Source organism: Pan paniscus, chromosome 3, assembly GCF_029289425.2.
Source record: "Pan paniscus chromosome 3, NHGRI_mPanPan1-v2.0_pri, whole genome shotgun sequence".
Lineage (NCBI taxonomy): Eukaryota > Metazoa > Chordata > Mammalia > Primates > Hominidae > Pan > Pan paniscus.
Genome location: NC_073252.2, coordinates 144,321,140 through 144,339,244, shown reverse-complemented (window position 1 = coordinate 144,339,244; position 18,105 = coordinate 144,321,140). Strand labels below are relative to the sequence as shown.

Below are 18,105 nucleotides of genomic sequence, written 5' to 3'. Positions count from 1 at the left end.
GCATAAGTTGCTATTTAAGATAAAATCAAGTTCTTAGTGATGGCATAACTAGATTTCTATTTCATATACATGCTTTTCTTTTGTTTACCCTAGAGTGGAAATGTACCTCTTTAAGGCATTTAAAAAGTGGTAAAGTCTGGCCACTATTTATCCTGTCACCACATGGCTGCTGTTGATTGTTTGTTCATCAAAAGTCAAGTTTCTATACTTAATGACTTGGAAGATGCATTACATTTTGTCAAAATGTAAGAATTCTTGAAGAATAAAGAGTCCCTGGAATCCCCAAAAGATCAAGAAGGGATGTGTATAATTTTGTTGTTTAACACATATGTAAGCATTAATATTTAAAATGGAGTTTAGTATTTTGTATTTATACTTTCATCAACAATATATTGTTGTGTATTGTTTAGCGACTATTAAATAGCTCAGGATTTACTTATGGAAGGAAAAATTCTTCTAGTTTTTTTTTTCTCTTTTATTTGACTTTTCCTCAGGTTGTTTAGTAAAGAACAACTTTCTTCAACATGAGGAGGATATTTACTTTATATAAAACCCTGTCTGGCATGTATGGGAGTAATCCAAAGAACTGAGAAGTTGCAGAATGGTCAAGCTCACCTCTTTAATGTGTTGCAAAAACTGTTAAGGTAACAGAGATAACTGTGCCAGTGAAAATCAGTGCCATAGCCCTTGATACTTAATTTTGGTTAATTATTAGAATGTATATAAAGTATATCAGGTTGGTTGCTATAAATAATAGTGTTGGTTCCCTAACATTTAAAATTCACAGAAATGTTAGGAAATGTACTTTTGTTTGACTGCAGGATCCATTTTTTTAATTAAAATACCAGTAAAAAAGTAAGATTTCTAGAAACTCATTTTTTAAAAAATACTTGATTAGTAGAAAATGTTTCCCTAGCCAAATTGGTAGTCTCATGCTCTTTTAAATAGCATTATTTAGAATACTTCTAAAAGCACTTTTTCCTGTTAAATTAAATGTCAAATTATACCCCTTCTTTGCAACCTTTTTAAGGGGAAATTTCAAGGAATGAGACTATATTTAATTCACTGAAATGAATTATGATTTCAAACATCTGTTAAGGTGTTTTAAAGATGATCTTATGTAACGTGGTAAATAGAAATTTTCAGTGGAATATACCCTTCAGCTTTTCCTTACGTGATATATATTGTAGCTTGGAAAGAAAATCACACACAGATAAAACATTCTAGGAACTAAGCAGCCTTAAAATAAAACATATGTGTCATACATGCAAACAGTAAAAAGCATGTCAGTGGGTCAGCCTTTTTTAAAAAAACTGTTTTCAATAATCATTTGAGATTAAACAAAATAATTTTGACATGTCTTTTTTGATTATACCATCAGCCAGTTGTAGTAATCTGTCCACAACTTTTCTTATTGGAATCAGCATGCACAAAGGTTTCTGCTTTATGGGAACCTTAGGATGTGCTTGGATTAGAATTAAAAACTACATTTAAAAGAGACATTAGTATAGGAGTACCCTCACTTTTATCCCCATGAGGAAATAGTGATAACTGCCATTCAGATCTTCCTTACACTTCTAGTCCTCTATATTGATTGAGGAATCTTTAGACAACCGGTGACCAAGTGGTTTGCTTTTTACCAACTTGGGCTTTTATATTTGAAATTCACATTGCAGTCTCATTCCTACCTACTGCCGCAGAATGGCCTTTAGACAACTAGACTTTAAAAAGTTAAAAGGCAATAAGTCAATCCCCTGGAAACGATGCAGAAACGTAGATTCAAATCATAAATAAGGAAATGCATTGGGTACATTAAACAGACATAGAAAAATGGATTTCTGTCTTTTGTAGTAAAGTAATTGGGCACCACTGCTTGGCAGGAGCTGGTGCTGTTGAGCTAGCTCTAGCTGCCACAGGTTGATAGGCAGGTGATAAGGCAGCTTCCACCAGGGTCTGCACAGGAGGCCTACCTAATATGCTGTCTGCCCTAAGGGCCTATGGGAACACAGTTGGATTATTATGTTAATGCATGAGCCCGCTGCCCTCTTCCTATCCCAGCTGGGTTCCCTGTTGTTAGGAACTGCTTTGCACTGACAGTGGAGTAATATGCTTCATGATTGAAAGGGCAAAGGGGCTTGAAAGGAAAAAAAAAAAAAACAGAATATGCCTGCACAGATATGTAAATGAGAGAAGGAAATCTGTAGGAAGATTTCACTCTAAGTATAGACAGAAAGTTTATTAGAAAGTTCTTCTTATAGCACTCTGTAAAACCACCCATTTCTTAATTAATTTCTGGGTTTGTTTTTCTTCCTAACATTGGTATGTATGCCGTACATGGAAGTGTTTTTCTAAACAGGCGCTTAACTTGATTTGTTTTAAACTAAGATGCTCTAACACATTTGTACCCAGGTATAATGCTGACAGCAGTGCATTTTTTTTGCACGTTCATTATTCTTTAATGTTTGTCCCTCAGTTATTCCACTATATTTTATAGAAAAGTTTATTTTTAAGATGCTGAAGGATTTATATTTTGTATTGAGATGTCACTTTTATTTCTCTTTATTTTTAGTGTATATTTGGAAAACTGCATGAGCTATCTTTTGGGAGTAGGGGGGTATGGAGAACAGGAAATGGTTGGGTGGGTCAGAAGAATATTTTATTGAGTTCGTGAATTTGATATAAGTGATGGTTCAAGCATTTTATGTTTAGTCAAGGTTTTTAATGTTGACACCTTAACATAGTGAAAAGAGTGTGGCCTTTGGTGTCTCTAGACCTGTTCAAATGCAGGCTCTACTAATTAAGTACTATCTGATTTTAGATAAATTATTTTACTTCTCATTTACTTCAGCTGTAAAATGGGTATAATATGAATTTTAAATGGAAAGATAAAGCATATAAATAATTTGGTGTGACATAGAGTAACTACTCATTAAATGCTTGCCATAATGACGATATTTAATTGCAGTTGTAACAACTATCATTTTCAGTTATGAGATCATTCTTTTAATATGTATAACTGTATACTTCAATGGATTGAGGATTTTATCTACCTTCTTTTCAGCAAGCCTCACCAAATAGGAGTGACTTTAGCTACAACTGGAATTTGACACAGAAAAATATTCAGATAGACATTGTCTAACTTAAAGATCTAAAGGTACCTCAAACAAAATGCTAGGGTGTGTTTCTAAAGTTAGTTTTATAATAAGCCGTACTTCAAATGCTGAAAGAAAACTGAATGGAAAAGAAAACCCAGTTGGTCCAGTGTTCTAGATAGCTTCTATAGTTACTTTAGTATATGCCTAAATTTAGGAAAGTTTTCGACTATCCCTATGTATGTAACTATTTGTACAAGTTCAGTATCCCTGTTCTGAAAATCTGAAACATTTTGAATGGCAACATGACACTCATAGAAAATGCTCACTGGTGCATTTTGGATTTTGGATTTTCGGATTAGAGATGCTCAACCAGTAAGTATATATAATGCAGATATTCAAACATCTGAAAAATCTAAAAATCTGAAACAGTTCTGGTCCTAAGCATTTTGGTTAAGGGATACTCAATGTGTAATCATTTGTTTATTTAAGCTAATTTAAAATGACAATATATAGTTGGGCTGTATTTTAAATACATCTCATGTTTTTTGCTTAGCATTGTACCTATTGCATGAAGTGATATATGTAAAGATGATACATGCACAGTGCCTGGCACACATAGAGGGATTGAGAAGTGGTGGTTGTTATTAGTGCTAGTGAATTTCCCATACCAACATGCTAGCCTGCATTAGTCATGCTTTGCAGATTTGCAAAGAGGAATTTCAGAGTCAGCAAATGCAGAAAGTTTGGGGCTAGTTATAGGCTCCATAGTCTAGTAGTATTGTTATCATATATCTGGTGAAAAAGAATTCACATGATTTCTTTAATGAAAAATATAAATATGTAAACATCACTTTAATACTCTAGGAAAAACTGTGTTCAAGTTTGAGGTAAGTACCTTGTGTTATATCAGAAAAAAGACTCCTTTCCGAAAAGGTAATTGTGCATTTGACTTTAAATATTAAGAATGAAGAGGGAAGGAACCAACTCTATCTGAGCAGTCCTTCTTTGTAGTTATAGCAAAATTATTTTATAGCATGTCTTTATATTACCCATTTAGTTATGTATACATGGGGTATGTGTATGGCATGTGTATATATTTATATATGTACATATATATGTATATATACATATGTACATTTATATGTATATATAATATATGCATCTGCATCTCAGAATCAGTAGTATACCTAGGGATATTTCAAGAGGAATTTTCACTGAGAACATTCTTTAAAAGTGGCACTTAAAATAATGCCTTAAATTTGAACAATAGTTGTTAAGACTTTGAAGAAGAGACATTAAAGGAAGCAATAAGCCCATGAGATAGGAGAGAAATAGTCAAAGAATTATAACTTTTTTGCATCCTTCTTCTCCCACCAAATAATAGTGCAAGCTCTGTATGCTGCCTGTTGTCAGAACGTATTTATACATCTACCTCAAATGTAGCCATTCCACATTGCATAGTTATATATCTGCCCCAAACGTAGCCCGTCATGGAGTAAATAATAAATTCTATTTTAAAGGAAGTTTGATTTTAAAGGAATGCCTTTGTTTTCTTTTAAAGTTGTTTTGGGCTGGATGTGGTGACTCATGTCTGTAATCCCAGCATTTGGGAGGTGGCCGAGGCGGGAGGGTCACTTGGGCCAGGAGTTACCTAAGACCAGCCTGGGCAACATAGTGAGACCTCATCTCTACAAAAAAATTTAAAACATAGCCGGGTATGGTGGCATGCACCTGTGGTCCAAACTACTCGGGAAGCTGCGGTGGGAGGATTGCTTGAGCCTGGGAGGTTGAGGCTACAGTAAGCCATGATCATGCCACTGCGCTCAAGCCTGGGTGACAGAGGAAGACCCAATAAATACATAAATAAATAATCTTTGGGTTTTATACATGCTAATACTCCTTTATAGGTTGAAATGTTCTTGAGGATGGTGATCATATCTTACAATAAGAAAATTATTTCACTGTTTTTTTATACACAGTAGGAATTCATCACATGTCTGTTTACTGAATAATTGGGTTGATTTTGATGATAGTATGCAGATTCAAGTAGAAGGATTCTAACTCCACGGATCCTAGTGTCCTTTGTTTTCTCTTACTTTTCCCTGGTGCTGCTTTCAAGGAAGCATTTCCCATGTGCCCTTTGGCATCTTCATGCAACTGCTGACTGAGTTAAATTTCCAATCTCTCTGACACCAGCAATAGCTTCTACCTCTCCTGACCACTTTCCTACCTTCACCAACCATTTGTGCCTCATTACATCATCCCTATGTTACTATTTTAGGAGCACAAGAAAGGCCACAGTTGGAGAAATGATGACTGGGTTAGAAGATGTGCATCATAGGAAAAATGCCAGGATCTTGACAGAGGGGTTTGTTCGTACCCTCCTAGAAGCCATTAGCCTCTCCAGTGACTGTGCTCTCCTTCTGGTTGTGCTCCCCTTCTGGTTGTGCTCCCCATTCAGCTTTGCTTTTCAGGAAATTTCAGGAGAACCCTGAATGATTCTTTTTAATCCAAACTGCAATCCTAATTAGAACTGTGAAGACCTTCTCCATACAAGTTTGGTTTTCCCTGAGGACTTTAAGGTACCCCCCTACCCCCAACAATGGTTTAAAAAAATGTATTTGTTATTGAATATTTTCTGAAGCCTCACAAATCTCTAAATATTAACAAAGAAGTACCACCCACATAACAGGTTATTATTTTAAAATCACAGTAAATTATGTCATAAGAATTAAACACTGTATTTTAAAAGCCTTGCTGGCCAGGCGCGGTGGCTCACGCCTGTAATCCCTGCATTTTGAGAGGTTGAGGCGAGTAGATCACCTGAGGTCAGGAGTTCAAGACCAGCCTGGCCAACATGGTAAAACCCTGTCGCTACTAAAAATTAGCCGGGTGTGGTGGTGCACATCTGTAGTCCTAGCTACTCAGGGGGCTGAGGCAGGAGACTTGCTTAAACCCTGGAGGCAGAGGTTGCAGTGAGCCGAGATTGTGCCATTGCACTCCAGCCTGGGCAACAGAGCGAGACTCCATCTCAAAAAAAAAAAATTAAAATATAAGTTAGAATAAATAAATAAATAAATAAATGCATTGCTCCACGCCCTCATGTCCATCCCTCCTTTTTCCCACATTAAAATGTTTATTTGTCTCTATGTTTTCAAATTTATCAGAAGTTTTATATCTCTGTTTCTGGATTTCTGATTTGGCAAGTCATTGATTAATGGCCCTTACCACTTGGTAATGTGATAATATTGATGATGATATAGTTAATAATAGCTAATATTTATTAAGCTTATGGTGCTACTGATTGTCATGAATTGTCTTATTTAATTCTCACAAAATTCTTGTAAGTAGATATTATGCCCATTATTGAGATGAAGGAATAGAGGCTTGAAGTAGTTTAATTAAACTCGTTAGAGGTTCTCTAGCTATGGAGCTGCATTCAGACCTAGGTAAACTAAGTCTGGGGTCCTCTGTTGCCTGCATATCTCATGGCTGTTTCACGTGGTAAATTATACACTGTAATATCTCTCTTCTCCCACCTACCTCTCTCTAATCTTTGGGTTGTCATATCTATCCTTGTACAGGGTGCTGTGTCACATTAGGCATCATCACATCACATAGATCCAGGAGGCTGGATCATAGATAAAAGAGGGCAAGGCCAGGTGCGGTGGCTCATGCCTGTAATCCCAGCACTTTGGGAGGCCAAGGCGGGTGAATCACCTGAGGTCACGAGTTTGAGACCAGTCTGGCCAACATGGCAACACCCCATCTCTACTAAAAATACAAAAATTAGTTGGGCATGTTGGTACATGCCTGTACTCCCAGCTACTTGGCAGGCTGAGGCACAAGAATCACTTGAACCTGGGAGGCAGAGATTGCAGTATGCTGAGACTGTGCCATTGCACTTCAGCCTGGGAAACAGAGCGCTCTGTCTCAAAAAAAAAAAAAAAAAAAAGAGAGAAAGAAAAAAGAAAAGGGCAAAAAAAATGCTAAGGAGTAAAAAAGTATTTGTGTGTGCCTGTGTGTGTGTGTGTGTGTGTATGTGTGTGTGTGTGTGTTTAAACCTGCTTTTCAGAGTTGACTGGGTAGGGAGCTTAGCAATTTAGTGTTATCTTTCTCAAAGGAAAAAGTAATAGTTAGCTTAACTAGTCCCTGTTTTACTAGTAAAGCATAGCAGCAAAAGTTGTGTAGAAAAATGATTAATTAACAGGAAACTGACAGTGGAAGGGAGTGAAAGGCAGAACTTGAGTTTGCCTTAGTTTCCTTAAACATAAACCTAGCCTGGGAGCTAACAATCTGGTAAGTATACAAACAGACCCTGAAGATGGAATGGAAAAGTTACCAAGAGGAAACGGCATAGATTAATACACCAGATCTTTACTTTATGGTAAATCCTGGCATTGATTAAGAAGATGCCAAGTAATTCCGGCTTTTAGCAAGCTCTTAGCCTCTGCAGAAAAGTCCTGAGAGCCCCAGGAATGAAACTTCTTGAAGCATTCTATCCAAGCTTACTACCAGAGATGAAGTTGTTTTTTGGGGCCATGACAATCCCAACAGCCTGGTAGACAGGATTGTAGTTAATCTTAACATTGAAAATAGGTGCTTCATCCTAGGCTTTCCTCCTAAGGTCTCACCTTTGCAGAAATGATACTATCCTTTTACCAGATGGGAGCATGGATTTAGGAGTCAAATCCCAGTTTCACCACTGATGCATTTAATTTATTTCTCTCAACCACTTAACTACTCTGAGCCTTATCTTTTGTATCTATAAAATAAAGTAATCCTTACCTCATAGGGTTATTTTGAGGATTAAATAAAATAACACATTGTCTGACATATAGAAGGTGCTCAATAAATGTCAGCTTTTTTTTCTGCTTATGAAATGCAATTTTGAAGAGAAAGCTAAGAAAAAGAATGTAATAATTCCATTATAACTTCCTGGGTCAGAAAAACAGATTTTGTCCCCTGTCCTTACAGAATTTTATGTATCATCTCTCATTTAGGACTCTGTGAGCTCCTGATCTTGGGGGAAAAAATGAAATTCAGTTTGGTTAAGAAAACATCTTGGAAGGCAGTTTTTAAACTGCAAAGAAGCTAGGTTAAATGGGAGCCAAGTGGGGCCATTTCCAGGGGTTTTGGAGGTGAAGCAATTTGTTTTTATACTTGTATCAGTGCTTTTACTCTTTTAAATCTCATTTCTAGTCCCTTCGGATCTATAATAAAGTCTTCAGTACTATACATTTTTATTAAACATCTTCTTCTGGACTCCAATTTGCATTTCAGATAATATAACAAAATGTATGTGTTTCAAATATTCACTGCATAATTGTGATTAGAACATGTAATCCCTCAAAAGATGTTAATTGCAATTTAAATTCACACTGAATTTAATTAAGTGAGTTGGGGATTAGAAAGTAGATGTAAGGAGTAGTTAAGGGAATACATTTTTTAAAAGCATCCACTTTTTTTTCTAAAACACATAAACTTCTTTCAACTTTAAGATTAGAACTATGTAGAAAATACAGAAGAAAAGAGGAGAAAGCAGGTTAAAGAACATCTTAGAAAAATCTCAAACTATGTTCACAATTTGGATTTAAGCTGTTAAATAATTGTGGTTAGACAGGAGGGCTGGTTTGAGGAACCTTCTCATTTGTATTCTTGAAGAATCTTTCGGTACATGTTAACTCACTTGGTATCTGATGAAGACTTCAGTTAAACTGCGATCTTTAAGAACTGCAGAGAATGACTGGGTTGGAAGCAGCCACAGAGATCTTTCAGTCCAATTGTTACCTGATGCTTCAAGCTTCCTTATAATCTCCTTGCCAAGGGGGTATTTTATGGATAATTTGATGTAATAGGAACTTTGTGCATGGACAAATCATATATAAGTAGTGCTTTTCCATGAAGGCTTCACTGTTTTAATGGAAATAAACAGTAACTTTGCAAGAAACACAGATATCTTTTTTCTAATAAAATAAAGAATATTAAAACTTTATATTTAAGGTTATAAAAAGTATTCAGCAGTTATATCTCCCAGAGATAGAGAGAATAAAGTGTGCAAATTATCTGTTGTTGAATCAAAAAGCAGTTTTTCAAAAGGCTGCCAGAATAACATTGTGCCTGTAAACCTCATTTTATTTATAAATTTTCCTAGGAATAAGTTTTCTAAGATAAGGAATCAGGGATCAGTTTTAAGATGGTCTAAACAATTTTAAAAGCAAAAGTATATTCTTACTGTTAAGTAATTTTCTTGTTTTTGTATGTGTTTAGAAGAGGAAAATATCAATTTCATAAACTTGTTTTGAATTAGTCACACCATGAGTATGATGTGCACATTTCTGGAGAGAGGAAGAGAGAATATATGTGTTAATTACGCACAGTGGCTGTCTGATACTTTGTTGGACTCTATAAATAACTTTTTAATAAACAAATTGTAGTTTTAAAAAATGTTCTTAGTGGAAATATTTCCTCTGAAAATTCTAGTGGGATGCTCTGTTTCATAAGAAATTGAGTATCTTTTAAAAAGAATCATGAATCTGAGCTTTACATCTGGAACAAATTTCTTCAACTTTATCTTTTCTATTGTGAGTTAAGGGAATACTTTTTCAAAAGTGGGTAAATAATAAACTCTGTTTTAAAGGAAACAAAAATTCTGTTTTTGTCTAAGATACCGTCTGTGGCTTTAAATATTTAAACCGTCATCTATTTTGCTTGCAACCTAAAATCATTCTACATAAATGTCTTTTTTTATTTGCAATTTTTTTCCTCCAGAAATGACTACTTTGATAATGACTGTCATAGATTCTTTTTCTAATATCATAAAATTACTGTTATACTTAATGGCATGACTTTTTGTTTTCTTTTGGATTAGGCTCACATTATCACATGAACATAATTTTTGGCCAATGGCATTTCAAGGGAAAGGCTTACTGTTCATTTACTGTCCTAAAGTACATTGCATTGTGACTTCTCTTAGTCACATACAATGTTCTGCAATCACTATATAATAAAATTTTATGTTCTTGTATGGTTTATAATATTTTAATAACTTACTTTTTATTACAGAAGCATTATGTATTCCTAGTGAGCAATATAGAAAATATAAATAAAAAATACCATAATCTCACTGTTGAGTTAACTACATTAATGTTTTTATGTGTATCTTTTCAAACCTTTTAATCTGCACATATGTTTAATGAAATGAGTCATACAATGCATACTGTTTTGTAACTCTATTTGTCCACTTAATATAGTGTGAACATCTCTCGATAGTGTTCTACAACATTCTTCTTATAGACTGTTTATTATTCTCATGTATGGATGTGTAATTATTAATATCAGCCCTGATAGTTCCAGCTTTTTTTTTGCTATTAGAAAATAATGGGGCCAGGCATGGTGACTCATGCCTATAATCCCAGCATTCTGGGAGGCCAAGGCGGAAGGACTGCTTGAGCCCAGGAATTCAAGACCAGCCTGGGCAACATAGTGGGACCCCATCTCTCAAAAGTATGAAAAAAAATTAGCTAGGTATGATGGCGCATACCTGTAGTCCCAGCAACTTGGGAGGCTGAGGTGGGAGATGGTTTGAGCCCAGGAGATTGAGACTGCAGTGAACTGTGAATGTGCCACTGCACTCTAGCTTGGGCAAAAGGGGGAGACTTTGTCTCAAAAAAGAAAAAAGAAAAAAAAAAGGAAATAATGATATGATGAAAATCTTTTTAGCTAAATCTTTTTATGGACCTGAATTCTGTTTTTTTTTTTTTTTTTTTTTTTTTTTTTAAGACAGGGTCTTGCTCTGTCACCCAGGGTGGAGTACAGTTACACAATCCTAGCTTACTGCAGCCTCAAACTCATGAGCCCAAGCAATCCTCCTGCCTCAGCCTCCCAAGTAGCTGGGCATACAGGCATGTGCCACAACACCTGGCTAAGTTTTTAATTTTTTCTAGAGACAGGATATTACTATGTTGCCCAGGCTGGCCTTGAACTTCTGGCCTCAAACAATCCTCCTGCCTCGGCCTCCCAAAGTGCTGGGATTACAGATGTGACTGAATTATTTTCTGAGATAAATTTTTACAAGAGACATTGCTGGGTCAAGGGGCATGTATGGACATTTGTAAGATACTGATATTTACCACACTTTCAGCAATATTATAAAGCGTGTGAAGTTAACTTTTCCCTGAACTCTCATTAATCATATGCAATATTCGTTGCTCATTTAGTGTTTTTCTCCCCTTACAACTTTTGTTTTTCTCCTCCCAATGCAAGTTAGTCTATATTATAAAGATGAGGAGTCCACATAATATTTTATAGACACATGTATTTAATAAATATTTTTATTTCATGCCGTTTTCCCAATTTTCATCGCTTGCATTTTAGAGTAAAATCTAGAGGTCAGCATTTTAAAAGTTGCTGTATTTCTTTATTTTACTTCAACCAAAAGACGTACATGGTGTAGTTGCTGAATGTGTTATTTAACTGGATCTCTAACCATGTTATAAATGGTGCCTGTAGAAGGATCTGGGGACAAGACCTTTAAGCTTTTTTTCTTTTTAATCACAGCTTAAGATCTTGAAGAATCTGAACTTATATAAGAATGTTTGGGCTACTGTTATTACCGTGAAACTTTCTGAGAGTATCTTCACAGGTGATTTTTTTTTAGAGAAAGTCACTTACAGATATAAAACGTTTGACCAGGAGAAAGCCTCAGGTTGTCAGAGTTACTTACACACCGTTGTTCAGCTGGGCCTCTTTATTAAATCATCTCTTGGCAGTCCGTTAGTTGTGGTGGTACAGCTATTGCATGGCTCACTAAGCTAATATACCTTCAATCACTAACAGAAGGATAACCTTAATAAGAATTTGAAGTCGATTTAGTGCTTCACTGCTTGCTGACTAGTGTTTTACTTTTTAGTGTGTCTATACAATTTCCATGCTGTGTATTTTTGATATTCATATATGTCTTAGCTACATAGCATATTAGAGTCAAATAAAGATTAATGGTGTGGAAAAGGAAGAGTGTTTGGGAGCTCTTCCTTGTAATCCTGACTCAGCCACTGTTAGACATTGTGTGATCTTGAGCAAGTCACTTCCCACACTGGGCTGCTATCTAATCCTTACATGTAAAATTAAGAAATTGGGAAGAGATTTTCTAATATTTATTTCCATATTTATTGTTTGTAGAAAATTTAAACCACATTCTGCTGAATGTAGCACTTTGAAGCTTGTTTTAAACATCAGCTATGATTTTACTAACAAAAAAGAATTGCTATATTCTTCCCCATATAAATATTTGAGTAACTAGAATGAAAAAAAAGAGAAGATCCACATTATTCAGTGGTAAGTGATACAGGAGAAAGCTCATTTAAACTCAATTAACTTTAAAAAATTAACATTTTATAGCAATTATTGAAAAATATATTTATTTAGTCTTTATTTTGAAAAAAATAAAACTAAATTATGAAAATAAGCTTATTTTATCATTCACTTCACAAAATTTACATGAGAACTATTCACTAATTCTTGGCATGAATGGAGAAAGAATCAAGTGTTGCTTTTAGGGAGTGGGGGCTGATGTAATTTTCCTGAGAAAATTGTATGATGATTTGATATCCTATTTTTCTCTCCTGTTTATTTTTGCAAAAATAATTGTCTTCGTCAGTTTTCACAGGTGCTCTCATTTAAAAAATAGCCTGGTCACTCTCCTTTTAAGCACCTAGCCTATCTTTTTTTTTTTTCTTCTCATTGAGTTTGTTCTGATTTTCACTGACTTACTTAAATTCTGCAGGATGGGCAGTTATATTTAGCAACCTAGTTATGTATTATTTGTGATACATTTACAAGGTGTTTAAAATACTGTACAATTAGTGAGAGTAAGCCAACCAAAGCTGGAGTGCAGAGATAGACATTGGGGTGTGTGTACAGAAAGGGAAGAGGCTTTCCTGGGGATCCTTTTAGAAATGGTCAGTTCATTAGTGAACCATTCCCCACTGTGATGTCTCTTGTTTCCTTGTACAACCTAAGTTCTTAGGGAACTTGGAGAATGAATACTTAGATAATGAAGGCTTACTGGGCCTTACTTTATATAATATTTTGTAGCATACTCACTGGTTTCATATTTGCCATCTCATTTAATCCTCACAAAATTTTATGAAGTTGGCGTTGTGTTTCCCACTTAATGAAATGAATAAACTGAGATGTAATGAGTTTTCATAGCTAAGTATGTGACAAGTTGTTTTGAAATCAGATCTTCAGACTCCATTGTAAGTGCTAGTTCTAGTATTTTATAAATGCCTCTGTGATGATTTTAAATTAAAACAGTTTATTTAATATGAAATCCTTACCATCTTTAAATAAATGTGAAACAAGGGTATCTTTTTTGAATGTTAGGTAAGGTCTAAGTCTCCAGATCATGTTACTGTTGAAAATAATGACGTGAAAAGACATTTTTACAAATCACAAGCAGAGCCCTGAAGCTTAATCTTTCTTAGTTAGGAAGTAGTAACAGAAATTTGGTGGTTTTGGTTCATTTCTAATTCTGTTAAGCAAAATCTTATTTTTTTAATTGAAATTTTCTGTGTAAACCTCAAAACCATTTAAATATAAACAAGCTAAAGCATAATGTCATGTAGTTATGTTTTTCTACTTTTTGTTGACTTTTAAAATTTTTATGATTTAAAACCTGAGATTTTTGTGTATATAATTTATAGACAGTAAAATTCATCTTTTAAAATTATATGTTTTAGAATATGTATAAAATTGTATAAACACTACTACAATCAAGATTTAAAACATTGCCATCAGGACAAAAAATTCTTTTATGGCTCTTTCCCCTTCCTCTACCTGCAGTCTTTGACAGCCTGTGATCTGATTTCTGTTTTACCTTTTCCAGAATAGCCTATCAGTGGAATCATACAGTACATGTAGCCTCTTGTGTTTGGCTGCCTTTACTTAGCAGAGTGCTTTTGAGATTCATCCATGTTGTTCCATTTATCCATAGTCCATTCCTTTTTATTGCTGAGCCATATTCCATTGTATGAATGTACCATAATTTCTTTATTCATTCACCATTTGAAGGACATTTGGGTAGTTTCCAGTTTTGAGCTATTACAAATAAATCCGAACATTTGAATACAAGTCTGTGTGAATGTAGGAATATCTGTCTTTTGGGTAAATACCTAGTGGTGGGATGGTTTGGTCATATGGTAAATATATGTGTAACTTTAACAGAAACTTTGTTTTCGACAGTGGCTTCATCATTTGCAATCTATACCAGCAATATATGAGAGTCCTCATTGGTCCACATCCTCACCAACACTGAGCTGCCAGTTTCTTTTTAAGTTTTAGCCCTTCTTGCTGGTAAATAGTGTTATCTCATTGTGATTTTAATTAATTAATAGTTCTCTACTAACTAAAGATGTTTAGGATCTTTTCATGTGTTAATTTGTCATCCACATCTCTTCTTCAGTGAAGTGTCTGTTCAAATCTTCTGCCCATTTTTAAAAACTTGGGGTTGTCTTCTTATTTAGTTGTAAGAGTTTTGTTTTATTTTGTTTTAAAAATATATTCTGCATACAAGTCCTTTATCAGCTATGTGTTTTAGAAATTATTCTCCCAGTCTGTTTGCTTTTTCATTTTCTTTACAGTGACTTTGAAGGACAATGAAGTCCAATTTATCCATTTTTAATTTTATGATTTACAATTTATTATATCAAAAGTTTGTGATTTTTGTAGCCTAACATAGATATGTTGTCCTAATCCAGAGTCACAAAGATGTTCTTTAAGTGTTCTGAAAGTTTTATAGATTTAGTTCTTATGTTTAGGTCTATGATCCATTCCAAGTTGCTTTGTGTGTGTAGTGTGAATGAGCATCAGAGTTTTTGGGGTTTTTTTGTGTGTGTGTGAATGTCCAGTTACCACCTATTGAAAAGATTATTCTTTCCACATTGAATTACTCTAGCACCTTTGCCAAAAATCAATTTACCATCTCTATGTAGATCTGTTTCTGAACTTTCTCTTCTCTTGTGTTGATCCGTATATCTGTCCTTAAGCCAGTACCACATTATCTTGATTAGCATAACTTTATCGTGAAATATAAAATGTGAGTCTTCCAACTTTTCTAAGAATAATTCCCTGAATAAATAAATAAATAAAGTTTATTTTTAAAATAAATTGTAGTCATTTGTCAATTTCTACTAAAAATCCTGTAGGGATTTTGACTGAGATTACATTGAGTCTATAAATCAATGTGGAGAAATTTGACACCTTAATATCAAGGATTCTAATCCATATCTATCTATTTAAGTCTTTTAGAATTTATCTTATCAGTGTTTTATAACCTTTAGCATACACAGTCTACACGTATTTTGTTAGCTTTATTTTATATTTCATGTTCTTTAAACTGTGAGAAATATTTTTATTAATTTCAATTTAAAATCATTCCTTCCTTGTATATAGAAATACATTGATTTTTCAATATAGACCTTGCATTCTTGAATTTTGATAAACTTTCCTATTTTGTAGTTTTTTTCAGAAGGGAGGTTTTCTAGGATGATGTAATTTGTGAATAAAGGCAGGTTTATTCCTTTCCAATCTATTTGCATTTTCTTTCTTTTTCTTGCAGTATTACATGGCTAACACTTTCAGGCTGTTCAAAACAAAAATCAGATCAGTTAAGTAAAGAGAGTTTTAAAGTTTACTGTTGAGTAAAATAGTAAATACAGATTATTACACACAAGCCCTCAAAATCAAAAGTGGTTAGAAGCTCAGAGGCCTACTCTTGCAGATTGGGTTTTATAGTAAAAATGAGGAAGTTGTTTAACCTTTACAATGATTGGATACAGCAGTGGGGATTTCCAGATAGCAGAGGATAGGCCAATAACAATTACTTTCACCATTTTTGTAAGGTGAGTTACTTTAGTTTCTGATTATCAGAGACATTTATAAGGAATAATCCAACTTAAGTTTTGCTTACATTTACCAATCAAATCCTTATTTGACTAACTGACTTGGTCTGCTTGGGGAATTTTCAGCCTAGTCTCCATTTTATTTTACTTTGACAAGGCCAAGATTGGATAGAAGTAGTAATAAGAATAGACATCCTAACTTTGTTCCTGATTTTAGGAACACTCAGTCTTTTACAGTTAGGTATGATGTCAGCTGTTTGGTTTTTTATATGAGGCAGAGGAAATTTTTATCAGCTCTAATCTTCTAAATTTTTATCATCTATATATTGAATTTTGTCAAATGATTTTTCTGTACCTATTGAAATGATTATATGTTTTTTTCTTTTTTCATCTATTGATAAGGTGAATTGCTTTGATTGATTCTTAAATCTTATGCCAACTTTGCATTCCTGGAATAAACTCCACTTTGTCATACTGTATCATCCTTTTTATATATTGCTAGGTTAAATTAGTTCAAATTTTATAAGGAGTTTTATGTCTATGTGCATGAAGATTATTCTTCTGTGGTTTCCTTATGATGTTTTAATCTGATTTTGGTATCAGGTTAGTGCTGGTCTCGTAAAATGATTTGGCAAAATTTCTTTCCTGTTGTATTTCTCTTGGTGAGTTTTTATAGAATTAATATTTCTTCTTTAAATATTTGGTAGAATTCACCAGTGCAGCCATTTGGTCCTAGAGATTGCATTTTGGGAAAGTTTTTAACTACACATTTAATGTCTTTGATATGTAATAGAAAATTTAGGTCATCTGTTCTTAAGAGAGTTTTTGTAGTTTGTGTCTTTCAAGGAATTTGTTCATTTCATCTAAGTTTTCATATTTGGGGACATAATGCTGTCTACAATATTCTCATCTTTTAAATATCTGAAGGAGTTTAGGATGTCCCTGCTTTCATTCCCGATATTAGAAATGTCTGTATTTTCTTTTTTTACCCAAGAGCAGGGATGAACAAACTGTGGTTTGCCGGGCAAATCAGGCTTGCTGACAGTTTTTTGTGTGGTATATGAGTTAAGAATGTTTTTTGGGGCGATGAGGGGATGGTTAATGGGTCCAGAAACAAAGAATGAATAAGACCTAGTATTTGGTAGCACAACAGGGTGACTATAGTCAATAATAATTTAATTGTACATTTAAAAATAACTAAGGAGTATAATTGGGTTGTTTGTAACACAAGGGATGGATGCTTGAGGAGATGGATACCCATTTTATATGATGTGATTATTACACATTGTATGCTTGTATCAAAACATCTCATATACTCCATAAATATATACACCTATTATGTACCCACAAAAATTAAAATAAAAGGAAAGAATAGTTTTTACATTTTTTTAATGTTTGGATAAAAATCAAAAGAAGAATAAAATTTCAAGATGTGAAAATTAAACAAAAATCAAATTTTAGTATCCATAGATAAAGTTTTATTGGAACACAGCCACACTCATTAGTTTATATATTGCCTATGGCTGCTTTTGCACCACAATAGCAGAGTTGAGAATTTATGACCATATGGTCCACAGAGCCTAAAATACTTAAATAATGTGCCTGTTGTATAATTTAAAAATATATCTAGTCTTTGACCCAAGTTCTTGGCACAGAGCTTCAATAACCTTTGGAATTTTCTGAGTGATGGGAGTATCTTTGTTAGGCTAATGAGGTTACTCTTGGTGACTCCTGGATAGCTTTGGGATGGGAACTGGCCACCAGAAAGACCAAGCATGTGATTAGAAGGTTGGAACTTTCAGCTGCCTGACCTCTAGGAAGAGGAGGGGGCTGGAGATTGAATTCAATCATGTGATCCGTGATTTAATCAATTATGCCTACATAATGAAACACCAATTAAAACTCGGTGTTGCCTCTTGGTTTGTAAGCATCTTGATGTTCTCTGAGAGGGCATGGAAGCTCTGCACTCCTTCCCAGACCTTGCCTAATGTGTATCCCTTATAATTAAACTGTAATTGTTAAGTATGGCACTTTGAGTAAGTTCTGTGAGTTATTCTAGTGAATTAGTGAACCTAAGGGGGACATTGGAACCCCTGAATTTATAGCCA

General features: G+C 34.3%; 1 protein-coding gene across 9 annotated transcripts in view; it reads left to right on the top strand.

Annotated features, from left to right (window-relative positions):
* Nucleotides 1-18,105, top strand: part of SLC10A7 (solute carrier family 10 member 7) — a 264,913-nt gene that overhangs the window by 51,372 nt on the left and 195,436 nt on the right. The window contains exon 5 of one of the 9 annotated variants that reach the window (XM_063603958.1): nt 495-3,940. The exons of 7 other annotated variants lie outside the window; for them this stretch is intronic. In XM_063603958.1, coding sequence (XP_063460028.1) covers nt 495-503 — 9 coding nt within the window. In that variant the 3' untranslated portion in view covers nt 504-3,940. Of the gene's footprint in view, nt 1-93; nt 3,941-18,105 lie in introns of those variants that run through there. One more of the 9 variants, XM_055111880.2, reaches the window with a different exon arrangement.